Here is a 27,493-nt window from a genome sequence, read left to right on the forward strand (position 1 = left end):
GGACAAGACAAGCATCAGAGCAGGGAAGGGAAAGAGATGAAGCGGCTGGGAAACAGATTTCTTAGTCCTCAATCAGTATACCAAGCACAGGACTCAGCATTTGAATCCAATAGGCTTTTATGGCCCAAACCATTAATTTTATACATAGCTTTTCTCCTGTAAAACTACTGACAGAATCTACAGCAGCATTACTGACTTGTGTGAACCATCCTCATAACCCATTGCTCCTACAGTAATCCTGATCCCTGAGCTCTGCTTCCTAGTGTTACAGCTCTTGTGCCACCAGAAGAGCAAGCCCCAAAGTGCAGCTCACAGGCCAGACCCAGGTTGCATCTGACCACGTCAGATCCTCCAGCAAAGCTCCAGCACTGCTCTCAGCAACCCCATGCCTGGAAGAACTGCCCTTTGCACCCCAGTCTATTAACACAGCCTGGGGAGTGAAGTAGAGCCCTCAATCCCAATCAAGATACAGCACTCATAGCAAGATGCAAGAGACAACTGAGGGTGTGGAGGCACAGCTCTGGTGCTGCAAGAACTCCCTCATTGTCTATTTGAGATTAAGAGGCTTGGTGCTACGACACATTGTAACAACTCAGAACAGATTGCATGCCAGCATTTGGCCTGCAACCTTCATTACAAAAGTAATAAAATTCTCCATCAGTGACCACACGCAAACTGAAACCCCAGGTCAGGGGGAATGTTACGGTTTGTTTCCTTGGCTCAAGCCCCAAATAAATCAGATTTAGTTACATGCATAAATAGACTGCAAATGACAAGCTGCCATGGCTTTTTTTTCCTGTTAAGTGTACAAGTTTTAACTCAAATAACCATTACCCATTAGCTTTGTTTGGGGTTTTATAAAGATTTTTTTTTTTTTCTTGCAGAAGGGGGGGTGGGGGGGAAGGGAATTGGGTTCCCTAAATTTTTCTTCCTTTCCAAAAGGCAAATCTGGCAAAATGACATCAGACAAAATGCAAACAAATAAAACCTGGTTCCAATAACATAGGTATGTCTGAAGCTGAATAAAAATTTCCTTTGGAACATTCCACACAATTACACCTGGTTGTAAGGAAATCCCAGCACTGCCTCCAACATAACCACAACAAAGGAAGATGCAAAGGCAAAATACCAACAGATTATGTTTCAAAAACTATAAAGAATATTGCTTGCAGGCAACTGGAACCCACAAGATGTGCCATGTAGATGATGAGGTTATGTTGTAAAGGGAAAAAGTCAGACAGAAAAGGAAAAGAGATAGACACTAGACACAACCATTTTAAAATACATGCATATAGCAACGAACGAAGCCTAAGGAACAGAGCTAAAACCTCTATTCAGAGTGTGCTCTCAATCTCATTTACCTGCATCAGGTCCCAGACCACATGGTACACTGAAGTCTGGTTGCAATAGGCAGATTTGTCCCTGCTTACCAAAAACAGATAGTGAGCCTAAAGCCAGAACTATCCACTCTCACCAGTACTCATAATTCATTACTTTCATGAGTGCTAAATTCATTCAAAAACTTGGCAAGGAAACTGTGCTTTCTTGGGAGCATGGGAGGAGGGAAACAAAACGTGTTTACCAAACTCTTCTCTTTGCTTGCTTTATTTAAAGCATATTTAAAGACAGAAAAAATAAAAAGATTACCTGGAGATTATAATGCATTGTGTTTGCCTTAAAATAATTTAAAAATGGGTCCAGAATAGCAACTACTGAAATGCCTTTTGTTCTGATCATGGTTTTCTGGCTTGCCTCAAATTTTAGGAGGTAGCAACTCCATTCCCTCCTGACAGCCCTCATGAAACTGCAGGAGTGCTGAGATTATATATCTATCTATATCCGTAAACAAATCACATAGAACAAGATGAGACAGGGCTGCTAGTTTCCCATCTAACTGGCAGAGGCTGTGCTCTTCAGCACCATTTCCCTGCCAGTGGGGCTCCCCTCTCAAGAGTGGCTCAGCAAGGGTAAAGTGAGGCAGCTGCAAAACAGATTACAAGGGAGAAGAAGGCTCAAGTGGCCACACTGCACTGATGTCTTTAGCAAAGCTGCTGCCAAGCACAGGAGAAGCAGCAAAACTGATGTGAAAAGCAATATTGTTGTGGACCCAAGAGACAGGAGTGCCATGAAGTGGAACTACCCATAAGTTCAGAGGGAAGAGGAAAAAGGATGGCTAGGTCAGCTCCCAAAAAGTTTAGAAACAGCTCTGAAAGAAAGGCAGCTAGGGCCCCAAGATGTTTGCATTGCCATGGTCCATGTTGTAGAGGGCAAAAAAAAAAAAAAAAAAAAAATTTCTCAAGGAAGCACAGCTCAGTTTTCCTCAAAATCCAAACAATATTTTCAAAATGTAACAGGAAAGAAAAGAATGAGAAAATGCTTTTGAGAATCTCACATTCCCCCTTGCCCACCCCACTCCATTTTCCATCCTGCCCTATGGTCAAAAACTAACCAAATACATTTATTCGTATTTGATAAATATAGAGCACAGAGAGCTCCTCTGCTCAGATCTGTCATGTCAGGCATTGCCAGGAGAAGGCATTTATAGAAGAGTCGGAAACCCTTTTAATATAGAACTTAGATTTGTTGCACTAATTAACAATCATAGTGATGTCACCAGGCACTGCTATAGTCAGAAAACACTAGAGGTCAGTCATCCTTTTTGCAGTGCAAGTGTGTTTCGGTCTGATTACAAACAACAGCTGGATGTTACCAGCAAGGCAGGGATGAAAGGGAAGTGTGTTTACATACTCAAGCATGAGGATGTCTCTACAAGACCAGAGCAGTCAAGCAGCCCATCCTCAGCAGTTTGGGTTTGGACTGAAAATAAGTTCTTTGTGCACTTGGACAGCCTAAACATTTGGAGCAACAAAAGCAAGTGAAAAGTACTCCACTACCCATGTATTTGTTTCTTTTAACTTGTTAGCTATGGTTGTTTAAAGATGAAAATGAGATCTGTGATGCCACATGTGACTCGATCTTACTACGTGCCATAGGAGAAGTGGGCGCACCAATGGCGCGATACACTGCTGTGCCTCATGCAGAGGGATCGACTCACTGCAAACAAAAATTTCTGCTGCTTCTGTTCAATACTTCCAGGTCTTCCACTGCACCTCCAAATAAGATCAGGCCTGCATAACTCACGGGGTACAGCATGCAGACTGCACAAGATTGCAGTCAGCAAACATGCAGTTCTTGCAGCTTCAGGAGATTTGCCGATCTAAGGTGGCTCTGACGTGGTCAGACAACCCTAAGGAGGACGGTAGCAGGTCTCCCTCCCACACATGCTGCATTTTCTTTTCATCATGCCAGTTTCTCAGACACCAAAGGCTTAGTTCCCTTTCTCTGATCTTGCCTGTCCCATAGAGTTAATATTAAGGGCTGCAATCAACTTCTGGAATGGAAAAACTGTAAGAGCTCAGTTGTTGTTTTTCTTCCTCTCTAGGCACCACGTATATTATACCAATAACTTCACCAGCAGATGAACTTTTTCTTCTGAAGGTTATTGCCTGCAGGATTAGGTCCTCACAGACTCTGCCTGGCAGAATGGAAAAGAAAATCATGACCCAATAATGTAATTGCAGTAAATTACATGCACAAGGAGAAGGGCTTGTTTCCTTCCCCCATTTTACCTCCTACAGATGTGAGATTGCATCTTTCCACCAGGAAGCAAAGCAAAGCAGATTTAAAGTCATTCTGGTTCAATCGGGCTGACTTCACAGTCAGGATTTGTCATTCAGCTAAAGAGCCTACCACAGGATTAAATCCTGGAGTCTTCAGAGTCAGTTCTTCAATCCCATTGTCACACAGCTAATTAAGACTGAATGCACCTTGTTCCATAACAGCAAGGTACTAATGAAGGGATACAGTACTCAGGACAAGTGGGGATACCCACTGGCAGACACAGATTGGTTTTTCTGGGGATTGTCCCATTAGAAATTGGAGCCAGGATTCTTTGCCAATACGCATCAGTGTGGATCCGGATTTCTGTCCACTGTATTTCCAGATTTGGCCAGCTGCTTACAGCTGGCGTCCTGCCTCCTCCCTGCCAGGAACATCCCAGCTCTTCTCAGCACTGATCAATAATCAGTTCCTTTCTAAAGAACTTTCCCAAGGTCCAGGATCTGCCCACCCAGACAACCCTCCCTGACTCCAGAAATGTTCTTCATGGATTCACAGAATATCCCACGTTGGAAGGGAGCCATAAGGGTCACCGAGTCCAACTCAAGTCCTCATGTTGTGCCATATATACCACAGTATATGCCTACATCTAAATACACCTCCAGCCAGCATGTATGCTCCCTCTCAGCACCACATGCATTCTGTCAAAGCAGGAAAGCCACAAGGGACCTATAGCTCCGAAGATCTGGTGCTCCAGTGTTACCCATATGGATTGTAATGCAATCTCATTAAGGCCAGAAGCAGCTTTACTGCTACCTTTGCCCACTAGCTCCTAGGAGTGAGGAAGGTTTTTAAAACCAAGGGCCCAAAAAACTTCTACTGCAGCTTTTTGCCAGTGGGTTTCTCTTTCGACCTCTTGAAGGCTATAAAGACTCAATATGCCCACTGGAACATACATGCATGACTTTTACTCCATTGAGTCCAATCTGCAGTGGAGCAGAGCATACAGCACCTGAGCCAACATGCAAGACCTGTAGTCTGCTAAAAGAAAATATATGCTTTTGTGTCCACAACACAAAGGAGGAGGAACTTGCTTACACAACCAGCTTTCTATTGCTCGACATATCAGTAACTCTAAGCAAATCCTTTTGTCCTCTGCTATGATTTCCCCAAACAGAAGATGACCAATAACAGCAACCACCTCAGTAAAGTGCTCTGTGATCTTTTGAAGAGAAACAGCACAGGAATGCAGCATGATGATAATTGGGAGCACACAAGGATGGTTTAGACAAGGAAATCTCACTGCAGAACATATCTCATGCAACCAAGAGAACCCATAAAACAAACAAACAAAACACCAAAACCACCAGATGCGTGCTAGTGCATCTTCCAAAAAGTCAGAATGCCTTTTGTAGTCTCCAGATCATTTAGCTCTGAAAACTGAATCCTGACTAATGATGCCTTTTTCTTCTTGAAGACAGGGACATACTGGCTCCTGAGTGACAGTGGCATTTGCCCCACGCAGGCAGTGCAGGAGACCTGATGGGTCTAACAGTTCTCCCAGCTGGGAACTGGCACAGTGCAAACCTTGCTTGTGGGCAAGAATCACAAAGATGAAGCTTCAGGATTTCATAGCTCCACATCCCACCTATAACCCAGGAGGCACTGGGTAGCACAATGTGCATCAGACCAACAGCTACCTCTTGGATTTTAACCCCTGGCTGTTTAGCCAAAGCAGTGCACTGAGCAAATCAGTTCATGGTATTTGAGAACCACCTGTGAGTGCACCTATGCACACATGCTTTGTTCTACTTGTCACAGCATGTCCATGGATATGAGCTTACCCAGACCCTCAGGCCATATCTAAATTAGAACCACATGATATTAAAGAAAAGTGTTTGCCAGCATATTTCAATATATACAACAACTCAAACACAGGTTTAGACAGCTCCAGAGAAGTCGGTCAGAAACAAGTTCCATGAAATCTTACAGTGATCACATAAAAAAGGCAATCACTGCATACCTGCACCACGACTTAGCTGTCGGCAGAACTGCACGGACAGCCCCGTTTTGGCTGAATCCCGCAGGTGCCATTCCTTCACCTCTCTGCAGCCTCAGCACCGGGGGATGCGGGGAGCACCGCCCGCACCTGCTCAGCCCGAGCTCTCACAGCCCGCACCCCGCAACCGAAGGGTGCCCCGATCCCCCGGGTCTGCCCGTGCCTAACCCGGGGTGAAGCGAGAAGCTCCCCCAAAGGCTCCGCCAGGGAAACGCGTACGTCTGGGGGAACAAAAGCAAGGACCCTGCCCTGCACGCGGTGCTCGGCACTGCGGGGACGAGGAAAGCACTGAGAGAAGGGGGGAAGCAACACGGAGGCAGCGAAGGGTGAATAACCATTTTTAAACGTGACTGTCACTTACTTATCCAGAATGAAGTAGAGATCAAAGGCGCCGTGACAGGAGCGCTGCTCTTCGTGTTCTTCCTCCTCCTCGGGCCGGGCGCAGCAGCTCAGGCTCCCGCTCGCCAGCAAGAAGCAGCACAGAAGTGCCGCTCTCTCCACGCTGCTCCTGCCACTCGCCATTTTTTCCCTTCCTTAATTCTTCCTCCAACCCCCCTCCCCCCCCGCCCCGTCTGTCTCTTCGGAAGAGCCGAGGGAGGAGAGAGAAGAAGGAGAAAAACAAAACAAAACAAAACAGAAAAAAAAAAACCCAAAAAACACAACACCCACACCACCAAACCACTAACTTCAGGATCTCGGCTCAAGGCTGTAGAGAGCCCGCGGGAACCGGGCTGCGGCTTAGGGCCGGGGGCGGGCTGGGGGCTGAGCCTGGCTGCAGGGTCCCCGGAGCCCCGTCCCCGCGCCCCGCCACCCGCCCCGAGCTCTGCTGCGGCCCCGGTTTCGCACGGAGCGGAGCGGCTCCCTCCGCAAGGCCAGAGGCAGGAAGGGGCAGAGGGAGGGGAGCCGCGGGGGGAGACAGGATCTTATGGGGGAAAGCTGAACCGGGACTTTCCTGTTCCGGGATGCCGAGCGTGGAAAGGCTGCGGCGAGCGGGGCAGACGAGCGAAAGCTACGCTCCGGATCCGGCCCCGCCGCCGACCCTCCCTCCTCGGTCACGGGGTGGGGGTCTGCTTCCAGGATGCCCCCGGGATGAGCAGCAGAGGGGCTGCGTAGGTGGAGCGAGGTGGAATATGTGGCAGTGGGAGTGATGAGCATCATTGCAAAAAGCTGTGAGAAACCGAGGAGGAGAAGGACGCGGCTAGGGCACGTTTGCAAAATTGAGTTGCGGAGTGCGATTGTAGCGGTGATTGCTTGGGGGCAGGGGTAGACAGGTTTTCACGACTCTCTCGTGTCACAGCACATTGCTTCGTCTCAGTAGTGAAAAGTTTGACTTAGTCCAACTGTGCCCTGCAGGCAATGAGGGTGATGAAACGAAAATCTCTTAATAGTGCTTCTTACAGCGGCATAACCCCACCCCGCCCGGTTACAAAGCGCTGCCCCCAAGAGCCGCTCCGGCCCATTTGGATGCTGACTCCAAACTTTGCATAACCGCTGCCTTCCAGCCGCTCCTCCCTCCCCCACTGCCGCTGCAGCTCTAATTAATGGAAAGAGCCACGGGGAGGGATGAGCGCAGAGTCACTTTGCATGATGGACCCCGGACCATGACATTTCTCCCTATGTCTTTGAACACGATTCAAGGTCGAGGGAATCCATCCCCCGTGGGGTACTGGCACGCTGCCTCGCCGGTCCTGCCCCAGAACACCCGTCGCTTTGCTGGGGCAGAGGGAGGAGGAGGGCTTCGGCCGCGCCTCCACCGTATAGCCGTTTTTAGGAGCAAGAAGCGCACCCTCCCCCCGCGGACAGTCGGCACCCGAGAGGACGCGCGGCTCGGGGCGCTGCGGCGGCGCTCTGGGATGGTACAAAGCGGCCCCGTCCCAGGTCTTGCCCTTGTCCCCCCTCTCTCCCCCGCAACTACATGGGTGGACGCGGAGCCCCCTCCCCACCTCAGCTCCCCCCGCAGCACTCGCGTGCTTTGTGCACGTTTCCCACGGATCCAAAATAAAGATTGCTCAGCGGAGAGAGACTGAGCATCTCGCTTTCCCTTCCCCGTTCCTGGGCTGTGCAGACACATCCGACCGCGGCGGCGGTGGGGGACTTCGCGAGAGAAGAGGTCCACAAGGTTTCAGCCGCTCGTCCTGCTTGGACTACGCACAGCTGCCAGCTGGACGCATGGCTCGAGCTTACCGCTTTAAAACTTTTGTGCGCTGGCCAGCTCAGTTCCAGCGATTACTTAGATCACGGAGAAATACAAGAAACCCACATCCTCTCTGGTGACATTCACCAAAAATGAGCAAGCGGCCTCCGGGCGGCAGGAATCTTCCCCCCTCTTCCCCCTCCTTCCCCCCCCCCCCCCCCCCCCACCTCCACCGCCCTCCGGCTGTGCCGCAGTCCGGTCCCGGGCACCTCCTGCCCCGAAGCTCTCCCCACATCCCCTTACAGGGCATCGGGCTTCCAGGTCCCATTTCAGATAGGGTTGTTTCGTAAAATACCACAGCAGGCTTCCAAGCAGGTTACAAAGAAAAATATGACCGTGGCTGTTTTCCGATAATGTGCATCGTCCCTCATCTAGGGCCGCCACCGACTCGCCCCGCTGCGGGGCCCGACCCCAGATCGTAGAATCATAGAATCACAGAACATCTCGAGTTGGAAGGGACCGAGGGTCACCGAGTCCAACTCCCGGCTCCACACCGGACTGCACAAAAATCAGAGCGTACAAGTGAGAGCGCTGTCCAGTCGATCCCTGAACTCCGGCACTTGGCACCGTGACTGCTGCCCTGGGCAGCACATTCCGTGCCCACCGCCTTCTGGTGAAGAACCATTTTCCCAGCACCCTCCCGATGCTCCCCTTGGAGGACCCGTGTCCACGGAGCATCGCTCCGCAGCGTGCAGACATCCACTCAGCCCCTTCCTGAGCCCCCGGTAGCTGTTGGTTCCGTAAAGGCTGCAAAAATAGGAGCGCCAGAGACAGGGGCCGCAATGGGAATGGTTCAGCTCTGTTCCCTGCCGGCTGACCACAGCCAGAAGGTGTTCTTTTGGGGTCGGTGGGGCCGCTCCCGCCTCTTTGGGAGCAGCCCGAGGAGCGCAGCCCCCGCTCCAGTCCCCGCGCTGCGCGTGGAGCGTGACTCAGGATCGGTGTGAGATTACTCGTTAATTGTAGCGCAAATCCGTTCTTTCAAAAGCATTACGGGGCTGACGTTTCTTTTCCCTGTACAGGCCAGTATTCAGATTACACGGACACTAATCAAATAAGCCGGGTTATTGCCTTTGTCAACATGTTCATAAGGATTTTCTGCCAGGCGTTAAAGGCATTTATATAGAACGACATCTTTCAAAAGCAATGTTGCCGTCCGGATTTGGGGAATATTTGCTTCTGACAAGACATGTGATGGCTGTATTTGCCATACCAGCTGTGCCATCAGCCGCTTCAAACCTCAAATTCCTCATTTTGCATTCCCGCATTTTGCATCCAGCCGATGCTCTCCGTGGAGCACCCACTTTCGCGTTTAAACGGTTCGCACCGATACTGGCGGCGCCCCAAACGGCACCGCAGTCAGCAGCGGTGTCGGGCGCTGCGAAGGAGCACCGGGATGGACGCATGCGGAGGCTTTGCCCTTTTTTTCCTCCAACTTTAAAAGAAAGTCCTCTTCCCAGCGCACCGTTACACAGGGGAACCCCTCCCACCTCTCGCTCGCGGCCCCGCTGCTACCCGGGGGGGTTCCGCGGGGGGAGCGGCGGGGCTCGGGAGAAGGGGGGGCCGCTTTGGGCGGGGAGCGGCGATGGTGCCGGGGAGGGGGACGCGGCCGCGCCGGGGCGGTGCGCGGGGTGGGGTGGGAGGTGGGGGTGGAGGGGCGGCCCTGGGGTGGGATGCGGGCTCCGCGGGGACGCGGCCGCAGCCGGCTGCTGGGGTGAGGGCTGAGCGGAGCCCGTGAGCGCGGAGAGGTGAGAGGAGTTGCGGTGGAGGGGGGACGGGGGCGGGCCGGCAGGGGAGGGAGGGCCGGGGCGGCCGTGGTGCCGGCGGCAGAGAGCGGACGGCGCGGGGCGAAGCGGGCGGCTGCCGTCGGGCTGCTCTCCGGGGCGGTAAGAAGAGGGCGAAGGGGAGAAAGCGGCGCTCAGACGGGAGTGGGCGGGCGGGCGGCACCGAGCGTCCGCGTCCCCGGCGGAGCTGTCCGGGCTGCGGGGTCGGGAGGGAGAGCCGCCGTCCTCAGATCCTCCTCGGCAGCCCCGCGGGTCTCCTCTCCCTCCCGGCCCCTCGCCCCCGTCCGGACAGCTCGGGCGACCGCTGCCCCTTTGGTCTCTCTCTCTTCTTTCTTCTGACTGCGACGGGTCGGAGCCGTCGTGGCTTTGGGGTGCTTGGTTAGGGTATGATCGCTTTAAGAATCGGATGAACTTTCTTTGAAATCTCTCTCCACGCTACTCTGTATTTCTATCCAGTGTAAAGATATCCATGTTCCTTAGCAGTAATTTCTTACTCGTTCCGTAAGTTAGAAACCACTCTTGTCGTCACTTGGAAATGTCACTTTGGTCTTCAAGTTTATAAATCCTTTGTGTAAAGGTTTCTGTAGGAACAGAGTCGGGTACAAAGGGGGGAAGCATCACCTTCACTCTGTGGTCGGATGGGTGATGCTGTGGAAATGTCACGGGAGGACACAAGTTTTCGCTAATTCTGTATTTTCCGTGTAGTTGCTCTTAAATAAGAACCGTTTGCACTCGTGGATTGAATTGATGAATTTACAGATTCTTGCTGAGGACCTGTCCCCTCTTTGTGGCTTTCAAAAAAGCCAAATGTAGCCCTCATAGCTCCCATTACTCTTCATTAGATATCATTGCTAATAGAAAGAGGGATTTAGGCAAGAGAAAAACCAGAAGGTTAAATATAAGATCTATTTTTCAGAAAATGTGTAAAGTGACACCAAATGTTTGTATGCTGTTTATGAGAAAGCACATTTACGTGGAATTCAGGAACCTCCCAGTGTGTCAAAGCCGAGCAGTGATCTGCAGAACTTGACAGAAATATCATCTTATTGAAAGAAAAAAAAGCTCCAAGGGCATAGAAACAGTAACGTAAAGTCAAAATATTTCTTTCGCTTCTATTAAGTGAGTGGGAGAGAACAAAATAATAATAATAATAGTAATAATAAAAACATAAAAATAGATTTGGTGTAAGGAATTATAGAGTGTATGGAAGATTTAGCAGAAGAAATGGCTTACCCTAAATCCTAGCATATCATATGTGTGTTTTTCAAGTGCGTAATGCTATGAATCTGTTAATACAGTTCTTCTTCAGCACTTGTTACCTGTATTTGCTGTTAATAAACATCAGCTCAAAGAAGAAAGTGTCTTATTGGGAAGCAAATTGGTTTAGGTCAGAATTCACTTTCCTTCAAGGGATTCTTTTGCTCCATTTCAATATAGAATAAGTGGCTGGTGTTGTTCCCCACAATTTCACATTACACGGTGCTGTTCAGCTTGTTTACTGCTGTTAGTGGAGGTGACATTGGGCAGCAAGCCTAACACCAATATAAGTAATGTGGGTGCAAGTTGCTGTTACTTTGTGCAGCTGAAGGAATCTCCAGCATGAAGCATGTGAATGTGGCTACTTGTTCTGAAATATTTATCTTCAAATGCAAATGACAAGTGTATAAAATTGCAAAAGATCCTATAGCTGTGCGTGTACCATATGTACAGCTGTGAGCTGTGAGTGTGTGGCTGTATATATATATGTATATGCACATGAGCACAGAAATAAATATATTAGTATCTTGTTGAGAAAGTATTGCATTGTTTAAAAAATTGAGAGCTACTGAAAATAAATAGCAGGACTGTGAAATGAAAATGAACCATCCATGTCTTGCACAGCAATCAGATAAAGTCATTTCTTGTAATCTGTGAAAAAGAGATATGAATTTGAACTGGATGGAGAGAGCAGAAATAGTGATTCTTTTCCCAAGTTACAGATGCTGTTGCTGTGTGGCTGTGGGGCATCAGTCTGGCTGCACTGGGTTGTGCTGGCTGCTCGCTTTGCAGTGTTCTCTGTCTGCAAGTGGGGAATGGGGTTTTGTTTGCATGGATGTCCATGTAAAGAGGAAGTGTTCAGTGTCTGTGAGAACAGATATGCTAGCATGCAGTGCCACAACCTGGGTCTCCCCAATGGACATGATAGCAGAGGAAAGTTTGCATCATTACTTTTTCTGTTCTGCTTCCCATGAAATGCTTTCGCAGCTTTAACATACACATTTGTTGTATGCTCCTTCTAGTGGAGTGTGGGACACAGAGGCACTTTGGGATTTGTTTTCTCTCCCTTCCTGGTTGTGCCCTGTAAAATTCAAAATGCCTCTGACATTTTTGGGGTCTTGTACCTATTGCAGAACACTGAGCAGTGCCGGAGCAGCAGGGGCAGGAGGCAGACCCAGTCTCTGAAGTGACCACTGGCACAGTGCCAGTGGGAATATGAAATACACTGTGCTCTGAAATGAGGCTAATTCATAACATTTACAGGCCAATAATCCTCAAAGCTGACTGGAGAGCTACAACATGCTCCTGGTTTCCCACAGGAACCCTATTTTTAATGTCCTAGGCCTTGAAAATGCAAGAACGAAAGTAGCAGGTAAGGGTAATGCAGCACATGGGTGTTGTGTAGGTTGGTGAAGAGTCAGCCCTCCCAGCGTAGTGCCTTGCACCCAAAAATGAAATCTTTAAAAGGCATCAGACCACTGAGCTATAGTCATCTCCCTTTGCCTACTTGTGAGTGACTTGCACAAGTCAACACCATCCACGAAGGCCCATTAGATCGAATGCAGTGCCAGGCAGAGGGATGTGGAAATTGACAAAGAGCAGGGCTTGCTGTGGAGCTCCCACATGAAATTCACTGGGGAAATTTCAACCTCTCCTGGAACTTGTTCCAGTCTTAATTATGTTTTTACCAGGCTAGATCTGACACTGAATTTTGGACATTTCTTTCCTGAACTTCAAGTAAAGGATGGTAATTGCATCCATGTGGTCTTGGGAGAAAAGTTCTGCCTCTTTTTCAGAGGCAGCTCTGTATATCTTGAGGGCAGCTGCTATGCAGCAAGTAAGAGCCCTCTTCAGCTGTCCTTGTTTTCAGAGGAAACAGCAAAGGAAACGGGAATCTTACTTCTTTATCTGTGCTTCCAAGTGGCTCCTGATCTCACAAGGCTTGCTGAAGGCAGATGTGGAACTTGAAGTATTTACTCATTTCTAAGCAGGGTTTTAGCTCTGTCTTCCTCATTATTCCCACTGAAGTCTGAGAGATACTTCATAATAAAAAGGTTTGGCAGCTTCATGATTCACTAGGCTGGGTATCCAGCCAAGATATAATGATGGCTCATCAGGAGCTGTCAGCTTGCATTGCCTGTACTGTGTGTTGCAGGTGATGGAAGACAATCTGAAGACCACAGAGCCTTAAAATAGCGAGAGTTGGAGAGCTGCTCCCTGAAGGTACCGTGAAAATAGAACAGCAAAATTGTGAGCTTTCAATGAGCTTGGAGGTCTCTGATTCAGAAGAAACAATTCCAGATTGGACTTGCACAAAGGACCAGTTTCTGGAAGCTCAGTGTGTATATCAGGCTCTCCACTTGGAGATGCCTCATGATTCTTTCTGGGAATGTGCTGTTTCCCTGCTTGTACCCTACCCACTACTTTCTCAAGGCAGAGTTCTGCAGCTGCTGTGCAGGAAGGTGTGTCATTTAGCTGGGGTCAGCTAAATGCTGAGCAAAACCATTTGCATGCAGCAGGCTAGTTCAGCCCCAGTTTTTTTCCACAATTTTTAGACTCAGTTCACCTCTGCAGCCAGCAAATTCCTCCCTGATACAAAGCTGTATTTCCTGCTGCTTCCCCCAGGTGCATGGCTCAGGCAAACTGCCCTAGAAGTGCAGGGGATGAGGTCAGAGCAGCAGCACTCCCAGGATGGCCCATTGTAGCCTTGGGTAAGAAAAATCATAGGTTTTACTGGCATTTTGTTTATCACTGCTAATTGAACTCTTCTTTCCACATGGATTGGAAGTGGTACATTGGCAGGAGTGGGCCTTTCTTGAACTAGCTGATCCTGATCTCTGTGCAGAATTGTTGCTGGAATTCCAATTTGCCATTGGTGAAACTGGGAGGATGAAAGAGGATACTTAGAGCTCAGGAATTCAATGAATACCATCAATGCACTATTTCTTGAAGATAAGCAGGATGTCAAGCTCAAAACTCAGAAATGTGACACATGCTTATTTTTCTGTCTTGCAACCGGCAGCACCTCATCCCTTTCCAACTTCATCCTGGACTTTGATGTACTCTACTTGGGATGTAACACCTCCCTGAGGAGCAGCAAACTTATAGTTTGGTGCAGCCCAGCCAGGCTGGGAAAGGCAGCACATGGCAGCAACAGCTGCCTCACGTCTCCACATCCACTTGTACGACTTTCTTCATGCATACAGGCTTCTCAGCAGCAAAGGTATGAAGGAAAGGCTCTGGGCCCCAAAGGAGACCTGGCCAGGACTGATGCACAGTCTACCTTGCTGCAGCAGTGAGCTAAGGGAAACAGCTTGCTTGGGTTTTTTTGTGCTTAAACAGTGCCTCCTCAGTTTGTGGTTTAATGGATTTAAGAAGCAGGTTGCAGTTTCTTTCAGCATCTGTTTGGGGGTACTTGGAATTACTTATTATATCTTTCAAAACAAGAATTCTCCTTTTCTTTCTCTGATTTTCTGCCAACTTTTTCCCAGTTCTAGCTTTGGTTCTTCTCCTTTGCAGTTCACAGCATGAATAAAAAGATAAGGAAACTCTGTGCAGAAAGAAACCAACTGTATGAAATTCAAGAAGTGGATTTTCTCACTTTTTCATCTCCGATTCCCTTGGAATTCCCCTCATGTGTTAGGAATCCTTAGTTCCTTACAACAGCGGAGAATGATAAATGCTGCAGACAGAAGCACTCTGTCTGCATCAGCTCAATTCTTCAATATCTGTAGTTTATTGTGCATGACAATGCATGTCTGATCACGGATTCCTTGGGCTGACAGACCTTCTGAAATCAAAAGGAGTTTGGGCAGTGGCCACAGGAGTGCCAGGTTATGTGCTCCAGGGAGAACACTGTCAGTGCTGTGAGTAGAAAGGAGTAAGTTAAAAGGAGAAGGGAATGATGGTTCCAGTGTTTGTTTATTTCAGTTCTGTCAGCATGGCAAGTGCAGGGCTCTACAATTCAAGTTAATCCTTGCTCCAGAGGCAGGTCAGAGTAGATGTAAGAATGGTTTTGGAGGGTGGGTCAGATCCTCTGGATCAGATCCTCCCAATAACTTTTACGAATATCTTTGTGACATGTTTTATTTTTTTCTTTTTCCATAGTAGGGTGATTGCTTTGAAAGCTTTATTGCTATGTGCATATTACATCAAACTGAAATAAAATGTGAGGGTGAAATTAAATAAGCTTTTGGCAGGTATTCCTATCAAATTCGCTTAAGAGAATCAATCTTTACTAATCCTTTCCATTTATGATTTTGAAGAGCTGAAGTATCTAAGCAAGTTCTGGTTGCGATTTTTCCCTTCTTGCAAAGATGGCTCAGTTGTTTCCTTCACACCTGTAAATCAGTGATAAAATTAAGCAAGGCTACATGTCTTTTTTGTGACCGCCACCAAACAAAGAACAATGCCACAGTTCAATGTTGTCACTCTGGCAAGGAGTCCTACGACAATAGGTGGCTGGGGAGTCTGTGTTCCAAGCAGTTTCTAGGCTTGAGCTTTTCCAGGCATTCCTTAGAAGAGCTTGCAGTGACATCTGAAGGCCGTCTGGTAGAAAATCAGGGACCTGGAAATCTGCTTATAGCTATTCATAGGCCCTTCTCTCACTTTTCCTTAGGAATGTGTTCTTGTCACGAGGTGTGGGAGCTGCCTTTGTGCTTCTCAGAAGTTACTGTTGCTTTAGGCTCTGCTGTCAGTTCTGCTGCTGCCTTTCTGCAGAACCTTAAGAATGCCTCTTTGGTGGCCCAGAATTGGTCCAAACGTGACTGTCACAGCTGTGTGCAAGCTCCATTGCACTCAAACTTGCACACAAACTAAGTCATTATCTTATAGAGTATGCTGATTCCAAATTGTCCCTTTAAGGAAGTACGGGAAAACACCTGGAATGGGTCTTAGTAAGGGAGAAAAGGGGACTGTAAGGGAGAAAGGGGATTGTGTTTTAATCAGGCTGTTCTACTAACTGGGTTAATGGAGCATGGGTTCACAGAAGTCTTCTGTAGTGTAGACATGAAGAAGAATAAGGCAAAATGTTGGAACTATATCTTCAAAGCAAACTGCTAGAAATACCTGCTAAATCACACTGAAATTTGGCAGGAGGAAGGGGATGCATATACTTCCAATGAAGATAGGCAAAGCCAGCCTGAAGCATCATAGTTGACTTTGCAGGGTCATAGATTTGATATAAACCATCCCCAAACCATCAGGCTGAACCCTTTTTGCCAGCAATTTGTGTGCTGCTTCTGGAAGCAAACAGACTAGGAGGAGTTGCCATGAGCACCATCTATTTCATGTGCTTTTTGATGAAGCATCCACAACTGTGTAGTCCATAGGGAACTGCCTGCCCATAGGTACTTGTTATTTGACAGATCTGTCACACTCCTCAGAAATAAAGATGCAAAATCCATCACTCAGGGACATGGTATATGTGTATCAGATATTCTCTAGGGGATGAAGAGTCCATTAATCTGCAAGTCCCTAAACTCATCCATATGAAAATTCTCATGTATGACAGATAGAATATGGAGAGTACCCCATGTCTAACAGGTGATCTGACTCTAATGTCCTACTAATGCACTATAAATATTCAATTTATGTCACCATTTCAGACATGTGTGCGTGGGTGAGCCCAGAGGAATTATGCAGAACATGAGTGAGAGCAGCAGGATTATGTTGTGTGAGGAGATCGTATCTCTAGGAGACAATGGCACTCTCAGCATTGCCTGTTTGAGGCAAGGGTATAATTGCCTGCACAGTACAGAGCTAAAGATATGACCTTCACAAGGAGATTTATGACAGAGTTCTGTCAACTTTTCCATGCAGCAGAGGAGCGAGTTTGTCAGATGCACAAAACAGTGAGCAAATCTGTGAGAAATGAGAGTGCAGAAGAATGGCTTCTCCTTAAAGCAGTTAGCCAAATGTTGAAATTGGTAACATAAAACAAGCATGATTCTAATGTAGTGTGTCTTCACCTATACATAATGTTAGTCCCGATGGCACAGGAAAACACTGATGGGGATTTTTAGGTCACTGGAGATTTGTGTGTTGCTATTATTCCTTAAGTACTGGAATGAGGTGAGAAGAGCACATCTCTCAAGGGCCAGAGGTGGTGGTGTCTGAGGAGTTTATGAGGATAAGAGAGGTATGACCAGCTGGGGAAAATAAGTAGTGAAACCATCAGTAGGAGTCCCATCGTTCCAAATGCTTGCAGGTGTCTGTGCATCAAGCAGTGAAGAGAGTAGTGACTGTACTGCAGAGCTGTAGGCAGCAATGACAGAAAGCTGATGGAAGGAAATGAAGGTCTGATGCCAACATCAGGAGTTCCTGGCATTTTAGAAGAAAATTAAAAAATCCATGAAATCTTGAAGAATTCTCAGTTGTGATCCTTTGTTCCCCTTGAAGAATGTGAGCAACTCTCCCACTTCAGTCTGCCAAAGACTGCCAGCCAGCCTGTGAACCATTGCCACTTCTCACTGCAGCTCCCATTGTAGGTTCTTAATGATCATAACCTCATTCAGACTGTGAGGGCCATTGGCAAAGATGTGAAACACATTGGGTCTGAATTTGGAATTAGTCAAGAGCTCCTGTGCTGCTGTCCCTTTATCTGAAGCCTCAGTGTTATGCTGCATTATTTCACTAGGTGGTGCATTCAACAAATTATTTGATTTCCCCGTGAAGAAAGCTGCTAAAGGATTCACAGGAACTGAGTTCCTTTGCTCTGTATCCATGATATCTCCTCTTTGCAGCTCTCCCTGAGCTGACCCTGCTGTGCAGGTGAGGAATGTGACTGTCTCTGTCACCTGGGGGATGTTTTTGTCCATCAGATCTATGACTAATTCACAAGTCACTTAGAAAACAAGCAAAGCACAAAGGCTTGTTGACTTTGATACATGCTTGATTTTGGATAGAAGAAAGATATGTCAGTGATCTGATACACCTTATTGGCTTCCATTTCCTGCATCCCCTCAATTCAGAAGAATTTAATGGAACAGAAGGTGTGCATATCTTGATTTATTTGCTCCCAGAAGGGAGGATAATCTGCAAGCAGCCCAGTGGAACAGCAAGAGCAGGCAAAGGCTGCTGCACCTGGGAGTGACTTCTGCCCTTCTTTTGGGATGTGTGGAAGCCCTTCAGCACTCAGGACTGGGGGCAGGACCGGGGCATCAGGCAGGCAGCACGCGCTGCACTGCCAGTGGCTGCACTGGCACCAAGGAGTGCAGAGCAGCCATGCTGGTGTTTTGCATCCACCCTGTGGGCAGCAAAACCCGAATGGGGAGCAGTGCTGAGGCCTGTCCTGCCTCTCTGTCAGTAGCTCTTTAGGATGTCTGTTCTGGCAGAAATCACTAGGTGGTGGTGTTGCATGTAAATCCTAGACTTGGTATCCATGCATTGTCAGTTTTTTGGAGAAATGGTTCTTGTCATGTTGGGGTTTATGGATTATGCTCTTTGATGCCTGCTAAAACAGGGAAAGATACCAGGCAGCAGGAGCTGGCTGGAATCAGGTCTATCTTCCTTCAAGCCCAGTATCTATGCCTCAGTGGGGATTTCTGGAGGAGGTTGGGACAGCACAGTCAGTGATCCACCCCTTTCTGACATGGATGTGCTCACATGCAGCATCCTCAGCAATGTCCTCACTGCAAATTCAGCCTTGAGGGCATCAAAGACCATAGAAAATTCAGTTTCCTCTGAAGAGACACTGAGATAGTTAATGTACAACACTCTCCTATATACATGGAGACATTCGGATGAATTAGAAAGGAGAATCTTAGAGAGAAGTTTTGCCTTCTAAGGTTGTAAGTGAATAAATAAAATAATGCCAGAAGAGATTAAGAATTCCCCAAAGGTAGACTCTTACAAAAGAGATTGTTTTAGCTTGGAACTTATTTCTAAACGTTTTCTTATGCAGAGGTACACTGACGCATTTTAGATCTCAAATTTATTTTTCTGATGGTTTGGAGCTTTTATCTTTTGCATTATTTTATTTTTAAAATATGATGTCACTCCATTTATTAAAAATCAGTACTGCTTAAATGGAAACACACGAGCATAGAAATGCATTGTGTTTATTTAGGCAGATCCTATGCTGTACAAATGTGCACAGAGAAGACATCTTTTTGTTCTCACACCAGTAGTGACTTTAGCAGGTTATTGGGAAACCAGGCAATGAAACTCATCAGTAACTGAAAGCAGAGTCCTGTTCTATCCTCCTCTTAAGGCCTAATCTCTGACAAGTCAGCTGACATTTTTTTTACCCTTTTACCTCCCACTCTTTGTCTTACTTGTCTGTTTTAGACATTCATCCTTCAGAGGTTCACTACTTTCTGCATATGTAAACATGCATTTCCTTATTTCCGGGGTGGGGGCTCCGACCTTGCCTATGAGGGGGACATTATTCTGAATTAACAATACTGATTTAGAAGCTGATTTAGTTAAATCACTGCAACTCTCCAGAGCGCTTTATATCACTTCAGTTTAAGTCATGAGTCAGTGAGTAACAAATCAATTCTGCTGGCAGAGAATGAGAAAGATTAGACTGGATCTTCAGCCCTTCTATCTCGGTATTTATTAGGCTAAGGCCTCTTCAGGGCTTGTTGCTGTTCTCTTTAATTTTCTGTGCCTAATGGACCTGATCCAGCTCTTGATGGCATAAATTAGGGTTTTTTCATGTCCTCCATCTGGGAGCAGGAGATGGCAATATCTTCATTAAAAACCTAGGGAAGCTCAGAATGGCAAATAACACAAAACTACCTCCTCGCTGCATACACAGATCTTGGATTGAGGTGTGTAGTGCAGAAATTCCCTCTGCACTGAAAAGATTTAATAGTCAACATTCAGGGCAAGAAAATGCAGCCCTTGAGCACACCAATCTCCCCTAATGTTATGCTAATGGCAAGAGTCACAATCTGATTTGATTTTCCTAACAACAACTAATAACTAGTATCTTAAGTACATTCTGGGAAGAGAAGGATATAATCCTTGTGTCAGTCTACAGAGATTTTGTGCATTCAGTTTGAGCAGACACTCAGTTTACTCCTGGTTGTGCACCTGAGTACTTAGACTGATGTCACACTTCCAAACTAAAGAACATGGCTTTTTCAAAACCCATCTCGGATAACATCTGCTTTTTCTTATTGTTGCTGTCCTTCCCATCTTTCTTCACAATCCCATGAGCTACCAATAATAAGCAAGAAGCTTACCTGAGAATATACTGAAAAAGAACATACAAAATTCTACTGGTTGAAAATTTAGCTTACTGTTCCCAATGTTTCTTATTCCTGGCAAAAGGGAGTAGCAGTGCAGAGCAGCTGGGCTCCTGGACAGTCTGACTGTTCCAGAAAAATGTAATCAACTTGTTTACAAATCTCATATTTTGGTTTACTACAAAGTTGTTTTTCCCTTTCTGAATGAGATGTTAACAAAGCTGTAAACTCTAAGCAACAATGTTTTGGCATGCTCTTACAATTCACCTGCAGTTCCTGGAAGCCTTTATATTTTAAGTAATGATGTCTCCTTCCATTACCATCTGTATTCCAAGCGTGACTTCTCGTTATTTTACAGGTTTATGATGGAACTCACATCTTTGCCTAAATTCCTTTGGACAAGTGACAACAGATTTCTGCATCACCATTTCCCAGATATACTGGCTACTGTTCACACCACACAAGATATTCCTGAAGAAGCTGTTTTTGGACCGTGCATGCTGCAGAACACCCTGCTGGACACTGTAGCTTTTATTGCCCTCAAGTGTTCTGATAGACGGACCATCCACTATGTGTTTAAGGTGGGGAAAAGCAATACTTAATGCTAGTCCTATCAGACAGAGTTAAACCATCCCTCAGGTTTACAGCATCCTGACTTTGTAAGGAGTAGATTTTTTCTCTGTTCAACACAACTAACAGTTCCTCCAAAAGGGAGAAGCAGCCAATGTATTGCTGATTTATGGGCTGTAGACTGGGGGGACCTCAATGAAAACTATTGCCTTTGCAGAAAGAATACAAAGTCCTGTTTCTGTGCTCAAGACTGATGACCTGCTTCAGCACTGACTGCACGGAGGAGGGAAGAGGGATGAATAGTTTTGCATCTTCACTTATCTCACTCAGATTTTCTCCTTACAAAGAACACAGGAGTTTTACTAGGAGGCACTGTAAATCTGGTTTTCTCAGTTACCCATAAAAGTAAAATTACAATTGGCAGTGACTTTAATATGATCTGTAAAAGATGTCAGTCAGGCAGCTAGCCCACAGGTAGTCACATCCTACTGCTATTAGTACATGGATCAGCTGAAGTTACCTTAGATAAGTCTGCACTGCATCTGCTCTTTGAAGTTACTGCAGGAAAGCCACAGAGCAGGGGCTGTGAAACAAAAGGAACCATCATGCTGGGGAGGTCAGGAGCCCCAGGACGGTGATGGAGTGAATTTTAATCTGTTTAATCTCAATTTCTAATTCCCAAATATTTGGTTCCGTAGCCACTGTTCATCATGATGTTTTCATTTGGACAATGCTTATTTCTCCTGTTGACATCTTACCTCAGCCTTCAGGGTCTTGGAGTGCATTTCAGTAATCATTGGTCTAGATGAAGACAGGGACATCATGTAAAGAAAGAAAAGATTCTTCTAAGTTTTCTGCAGTTTAGAGAAATTCCGGGCAGAATGTGTAGTATGGAAGATGTATCTGTTTGGAGATATCTGCTTGATGTTTTTGGTTTAAAGAAATCAAGAAAGAGGCAAAGAGGCTTCAGGCTCTTGCTGACTGTTCATTTGAATCCCTGGCACAAGTTAGCCTGCTCAGGCTGGATTATCAGTGCTCCAGGACAACTATCAGCTCTCAGGAGAATTAACCCTCCTGAGATGAGACTCTATGGAATAATTCTATATTCCTCCTGGGAGTTTTAGAATGACTGTAGAGTCAAGGAAGAGTCTCAAAGGGTTTCTACACTGGACCTCCAGTGGGAGGGCTTTAGTATTTTGCTGCATATGAGTTAGGAGTTGTTATGAAGGCATGACACTGAACGTCTGAACTGGCTCTGATCTCTGTTTTTGTCAATCAATGCATCAAATTGTGTGCAAGTAGCTATTTCAGATGCAGCCCTTGGCCCCATATCCTCTTTGCTACTCCAAATTAAAACTAAACCTTCCAGAAATCAGGAACTATTATTTAGCTTGCAACTCTGTGTGCAGACAATTAACTAATGATACAATCACAATGACACAATATTGTCACGGTACTGAGGGGAAAACAAGAAATGGGGCTTGTTTTAGCTATAGCAAAAACACAGGGATAAAGGATAAGCTGGATTCTTTGCAGCTGAATTTCATGCTCATCCTTCAGCAGCAATTCAGCAGGGCTTTGGAGAATATAATTTCCAAAAAGATTTTCATTTTCTTAGGCTTTTATGTTTAGTTCAAAAGGGAGCTCTGTTTTTTTTCTCTCATCTACTTGGAGGCCCAAATTTGAGCTCTTTGAGCCAATTTGTATGCTTGGGCAACCACTGGCACAGGTGGTTCTTTCCAGCCAATGCTTTACTCATGCAAAGTAAAATAGTCCTTTATAAAATCTATCCTTTCCTCTAATTTCCTCTGCCCCTTGCAGCTTCTCATGCTTTTGCCTCCTGGATCCAAGGAGCAGCCTTATTCTCACTTTTCTCCTTCAGCTTGTATCAGGGAAGCCAGACTACCTTCACAGCACTCTGCTATAGCCTGTGGGGCAGTAAAGCCCTTCCCTCATGTGTGGATGCAAAGGATTCATCGGTGGGACTGCCAATCCAGGGAGAGAAAAAGCCAAAGTGGGCTCATGATCGAAGCTGAATGCACCCAGGTCTGCTGTTCTGCCCTTGATTCCTCCTGTGAGCTCTTTCAGCTCCTGCCCCGGAGGTCTGGTTCCTGGAGGAGCTGTGTTCCCTTTGACTTTGGTTAGAGCTCCGGGTGGGTTCTTGGTATTTCTGAAACACAGAAACTAATAAATGACAGCCTCTGTCATAGCTATTAGTCGCAACCACTGTGTCTGTGGGTGGGTGTGCTTGTGTTGCTGTCAGACTTCAAGATTTCTCAATCATTGTTAATTACCATGCTGTTCTGAGAGAACCAGTTACAGAGCATGCAAATTTATTTTCTCCTTCGTACTAATTAACTTTTATACTAATGTTCTCTTAATGTTTCCTTCCATATCCAAGTGACTATTATAGTCATACTTTTCTTGGTAGGTAGCAGTCAGATTGAGTTAAAAACAGAGAAATAAATAACCTAAATACTGTTTCTGATGCAAAACACCAATGAATGGCCATCCTGCAATTAGTGGAAAACAAAGAGCTATACATTGCTTGGGGTGAAACTTGGATCATACTTGTCATTAAACATTTTTCATTTCCAAACTTCTTCCTTTCAAAACAATGACTTAGTGCTTCAAAAATTAGTTGAGGCTTTTTATGTGTGTAAATGTTGCCCTTGATCACCCTCTGTTTCAGCCTCCCAGCTATGAAAATCTTCCCCATCTTTCAAACACTGCAGAGGACATAGTTCTGCTGTGGTAAACACCAAGGAAAAACCTATGAAGAAATAAATCATTCCCTATTCAAAGCAAATGCAATCAATTAAATAAGATGGGAGCCACACACTGAACAAGGAGGACAAAAAGAAATGTCTGACAGTTATATTATTTCCAGAGCATGGTCAACCTGTGACTAGCGGACTCAGTAGCCCTTTGGAGAAAAGCCTTTTTGCAGCTGAGCACTGTGTTGTAACATGTATACAGAAGGAAAATTTAATTTGAGCAATAGACTTAATATTAGAACTCCTGATCTTTCTCTCCACCACAACTTTGGTCACAGATGTATAAGGATTGGGCTCACTGCTTTGGCACAGGTTCTGTGTGATGCAGAAAAAAAGACTTTTTTCCTTGAATTTGTTGGACAGCTATTTTGGCTCCCAGAACTTGAAACTTCCCCTTTTTTGTGTTCTGTCCCACAGGTAGATGTCACGTCTGTGCACAGTCCTACAGGGCTGCCTTGGATGAGGCTCGTACAAGCAGCTGCCAATAGCAAGGAGCAAAACTTGGAAGCTTACTTAGAAAACAGTCAGTTATATTATCGCTCTACCAGGAAAATCAACAAAAATGAGGAGCTGCTTGTCTGGTATGATGAAGAGCTTTCCAGTCTCTTGGGTTTCAATGAGATAAAAACTCAGAGTCCCCAGAATGGTAAGTACCAGACTGCTGGCCGTGCAGAGGTCACTGAGGACTGAAGTCAGCCTGCAACTTATTTAGTATGTGCTGATCCTGTCATACAGGAAATAAAAGCTGTCTAAACCCTCAGCAGTTAAGAGGTCAGATCTTCTGCTTTGGGTTTGGAGTTGGAGGCACAGAGCATGAAGAAATTTTCTTCAAAATTTCATCTAGACAAAGTGGAACAAACCTTTTTCTACCTTCCCTTTGCTGGAGTTAAATTAACTTATAAAGCTTTGTTTGTATAGATATAGGTTGGTTAGTTTGTATGATAATGTACTTGTTTGTATTTTACTATTAAATTAATATAAATACGTTTATAGCAGATACCTACTAAATCACTTTAACTGATTTCAGCACATTCTGTTAGCTTCTGTGTAGACACACAGTATCAGCCCTGTGAATTTACCAGAGCAAAGTGCTGTCTGCACAAGAAACACCGTATTTAGATGCAAGACTTGAAACCAACAGAGGTACAGTTGTTATGTAAGTTCAGCTTCTGTAGTTTGGGAAGTGATCTATATTGTACTAAGCCTACAGCATAGGTTTTTGCAATTCTTCCCAGCCAATTTGTGAAATCTCACTCTGACTTTAGCTTTACCATGTATCACCTTGAATGACGTAAGAGATGTTTTTGTGTTTTTGTTTGTGTCAATGACATGGTCAGGATCTGTATCCATCAATGGTTCTAACTTGGCAAAACTCATAATCTGTTGTCTGTTTCTGCAGAGATGAGATGCAAAGAATGCAACCGAGTCTTTAAATGTGAGCATTCCTATCTGTCCCACGTCCGCTTCCTGTGCATCCCAGAGAATAGTGCCCTATGGAGGAACTTCCAGGCTGAAAAAGGCACGTTAGTGGATCAGACCACGAATTTCCACAGCCTGGCAAAGGATCTAGAGGTCAAAATGACAGCTTGTAAAGATGATGCACGTGGTCTCACTGGAGAAAAGAGAGCAAAATCAGAAGAGGCTGAGAACAACAGGAGCAGGAAAACAGTGTTGCTGGAGAAAACAAATAATCTGAGTGAGGAACATAACTGTGGGGGCAAGGAAGAGGCTGGAGGAGAGCATGCACCAGCTGGTTCTTTCTGGAAGCTGAGTTCAGGGAGGCAGTCAGCTAGGAAGGAGGCTTTTGAGCAGAAGCAGAGTGCTTTCACTGAGGTCAGGAGGATGAAGGAGAAGCTGAGGAATGAGAGACCCAAAGAGTCAGACCAGGAGGATGGCACAGCTCCCGCTGGTAAGGAGCAGGTATCGAAGGAAGCATTGCTGAACTCCTCTGGTAGTGCATTTTCCTTTGTGTGGCCCGCCAGAGGCCAAGGAGAGCAGAAGAGTGCTTTCAGCAAGCCCAGTAAATGTCTTGCAGAAAGAGTGGCAATAAATTCTTCTCATCCCATGAGTGAGTCACCAAAGAGCCTGGGGGAGCTGTCTGGCTTCATCGCCACCACAGACATCATGTGCTGCAGCACTCTTCTCAATTCCAAGTTCTTTGTCAGTGATTTGTGTAATGCTCAGATGCTGCAGACTAGCATCATTCGGGGAAATGTTTTCCCATATACCTCAGAACCATGGCACAAGCAAGCAGGACAGTTACAGAACACAACCACTACTTCTTCCTCCACCTCCACCTCCTCCTCCTTGACTCTTCTTCCCCCCACCTTCACGTCCTTTGGAGTGGCTGCCCAGAACTGGTGTGCCAAATGCAACCTGTCCTTTCGCATGACTTCCGATTTAGTCTTCCACATGCGGTCACATCACAAAAAAGAATACTCTTCAACTGAATCCCAGAGCAAGAGGAGACGGGAGGAGAAGCTCACGTGTCCCATTTGTCATGAGTACTTCCGAGAACGCCATCATTTATCCCGGCACATGACCTCTCACAATTAGAGCTGTGCAGATGGATCTCACCAAGGGACTGGGCAGGTTGGGTAGGGGGGCAACATTCATTTGTATCCATTTCTTTTTTGCGTTTACATTAATTTCTTACAGAAAATCACTGTTTACAGTAATTTATAATAGATGCTTTGCAAAAAATATGATATGTTTACAAAAGTCTGAGTGGGTTGTAAGTTTTGCGAACTCAGCCTGGCCCTTGTCAATCTATTTTTGAGGAAATAAAATTGTGAAATGAATGCACACGCAGTATTAATTTGCAAACAAAATTTGTGGACAAAGGTATCATTTTGCAGACAAAATTTGATTTGCTGGTGTCTGCACTGTACAGTGTAAATACAGAAGCAGCAACCTCTTCTCTGAATGTGGAATCTTTAAATCTACATGCTTGTATGCAAAAAGAAACAAAGTGACTGTATCAGCTGTGGTGGCCTCTTACTCAGTCTGAGCTGCCTTCTAGGCTCTGCTGCTTTTGAAATAATCTATACAAAATCTAATAAGTCTGCATCTGCATCCAAGTGTGAGCTGTAGTCAAATGATCATTTAAGGAAGGGAACACAGATTCTTCCCAGAGGTCGGCTTGCAAGATCAATGTTGCTTCTGTAGGCATGCAGGTCTGATCGGGGCAGGGTTTTGCTTTGGATTTCAATTTACGGATATACTGAATAAGGCAGCTGGGGTTTCCGAGTTACTGCTAGTAAATGCTAGATAGAACCTGTGTTCTGCATCCTGGCTGGTAGGCGCTGCTCTGCTGGCAGCTAGAAAAGGAATGTCCTTCACAAAACGACACAGATGTTCACGAATTGCACTGGATGAGACCATTTCTATCATCTGGTTTCTACACTGGCTAATTCCAGATGTTTTAAAGAAGATGCCAAAGCCTCTCTGTAGCCAGTCCATATGAGATGATTTTCTGTTACCTCCTTTGGTTTGTGTTCTGCTTAGTCTCAGATGCAGATGAGTTTATACTACTTGGGGGAGTGGGGGCGGGGGGGAGAAGAAAGCAGCAGCCCTGCCTGTTGTTACTGCAGCTCATCTAATTAGCCTTTCATTACTTCTTAAATCCACTTAGGAACTTACCATTGATAGTTTATGACAACGTGTTCTTCAAGTGAGCATTTGTCTCTTTCGTATGGTATTTTTTTTTAAGGTTGTTTCCTGGTTTTGTGACCTCTCTCTGCCTCATGTGCTATTATTCGCTTTCAAGTAATATCATAATCTGTTCATCTCACAGCTAAAAGTACCCCTGAAATTTGTATAGGAGATTGAAATCTGCTCCTTATTACTTTCTATCATGCCAGTGACACAGTCCAGTGTTTGCAGTACACTGGACAAAAGTTTTCATTGAGTTCCCATGATGATGTTGGTAATGCAAGTATCAGAAAGCAAATAAAGACATCTGAGTGACAAAAGACAGCCCTAAGGTCTTAGTTGGGATCAACATATTACCTTCTCTGTTACCTCTTGGAAGATTTCTA

General features: G+C 45.8%; 2 protein-coding genes across 3 annotated transcripts in view; one reads left to right on the forward strand and one right to left on the reverse strand.

The window, feature by feature from the left end:
• Positions 1-6,780, reverse strand: part of ANTXRL (ANTXR like) — a 49,919-nt gene extending 43,139 nt beyond the window's left edge. Inside the window, exon 1 of the mRNA XM_031607729.2 lies at positions 6,039-6,780. Coding sequence (XP_031463589.2) covers positions 6,039-6,199 — 161 coding nt within the window. The 5' untranslated portion in view covers positions 6,200-6,780. The remainder of the gene's footprint in view (positions 1-6,038) is intronic.
• Positions 6,781-9,524: 2,744 nt separating this feature from the next.
• On the forward strand, positions 9,525-26,230 carry ZNF488 (zinc finger protein 488). Of its 2 annotated transcripts, none has more exons than XM_090144614.1 (4): positions 9,525-9,616; positions 20,465-20,687; positions 23,871-24,099; positions 24,853-26,230. In XM_090144614.1, the coding sequence occupies exons 2-4, from the start codon at positions 20,469-20,471 to the stop codon at positions 26,007-26,009; spliced, it is 1,605 nt and encodes a 534-aa protein (XP_090000740.1). In that variant the 5' UTR covers positions 9,525-9,616; positions 20,465-20,468; the 3' UTR covers positions 26,010-26,230. The 2 variants fall into 2 exon arrangements, with proteins under 2 accessions (XP_090000740.1, XP_090000741.1); XM_090144615.1 differs by lacking the exon at positions 9,525-9,616 and adding an exon at positions 9,685-9,754.
• The last annotated feature ends 1,263 nt before the right edge of the window (positions 26,231-27,493 follow it).

This window comes from Phasianus colchicus, chromosome 8, assembly GCF_987193195.1.
Source record: "Phasianus colchicus chromosome 8, bPhaCol1.hap1.1, whole genome shotgun sequence".
Lineage (NCBI taxonomy): Eukaryota > Metazoa > Chordata > Aves > Galliformes > Phasianidae > Phasianus > Phasianus colchicus.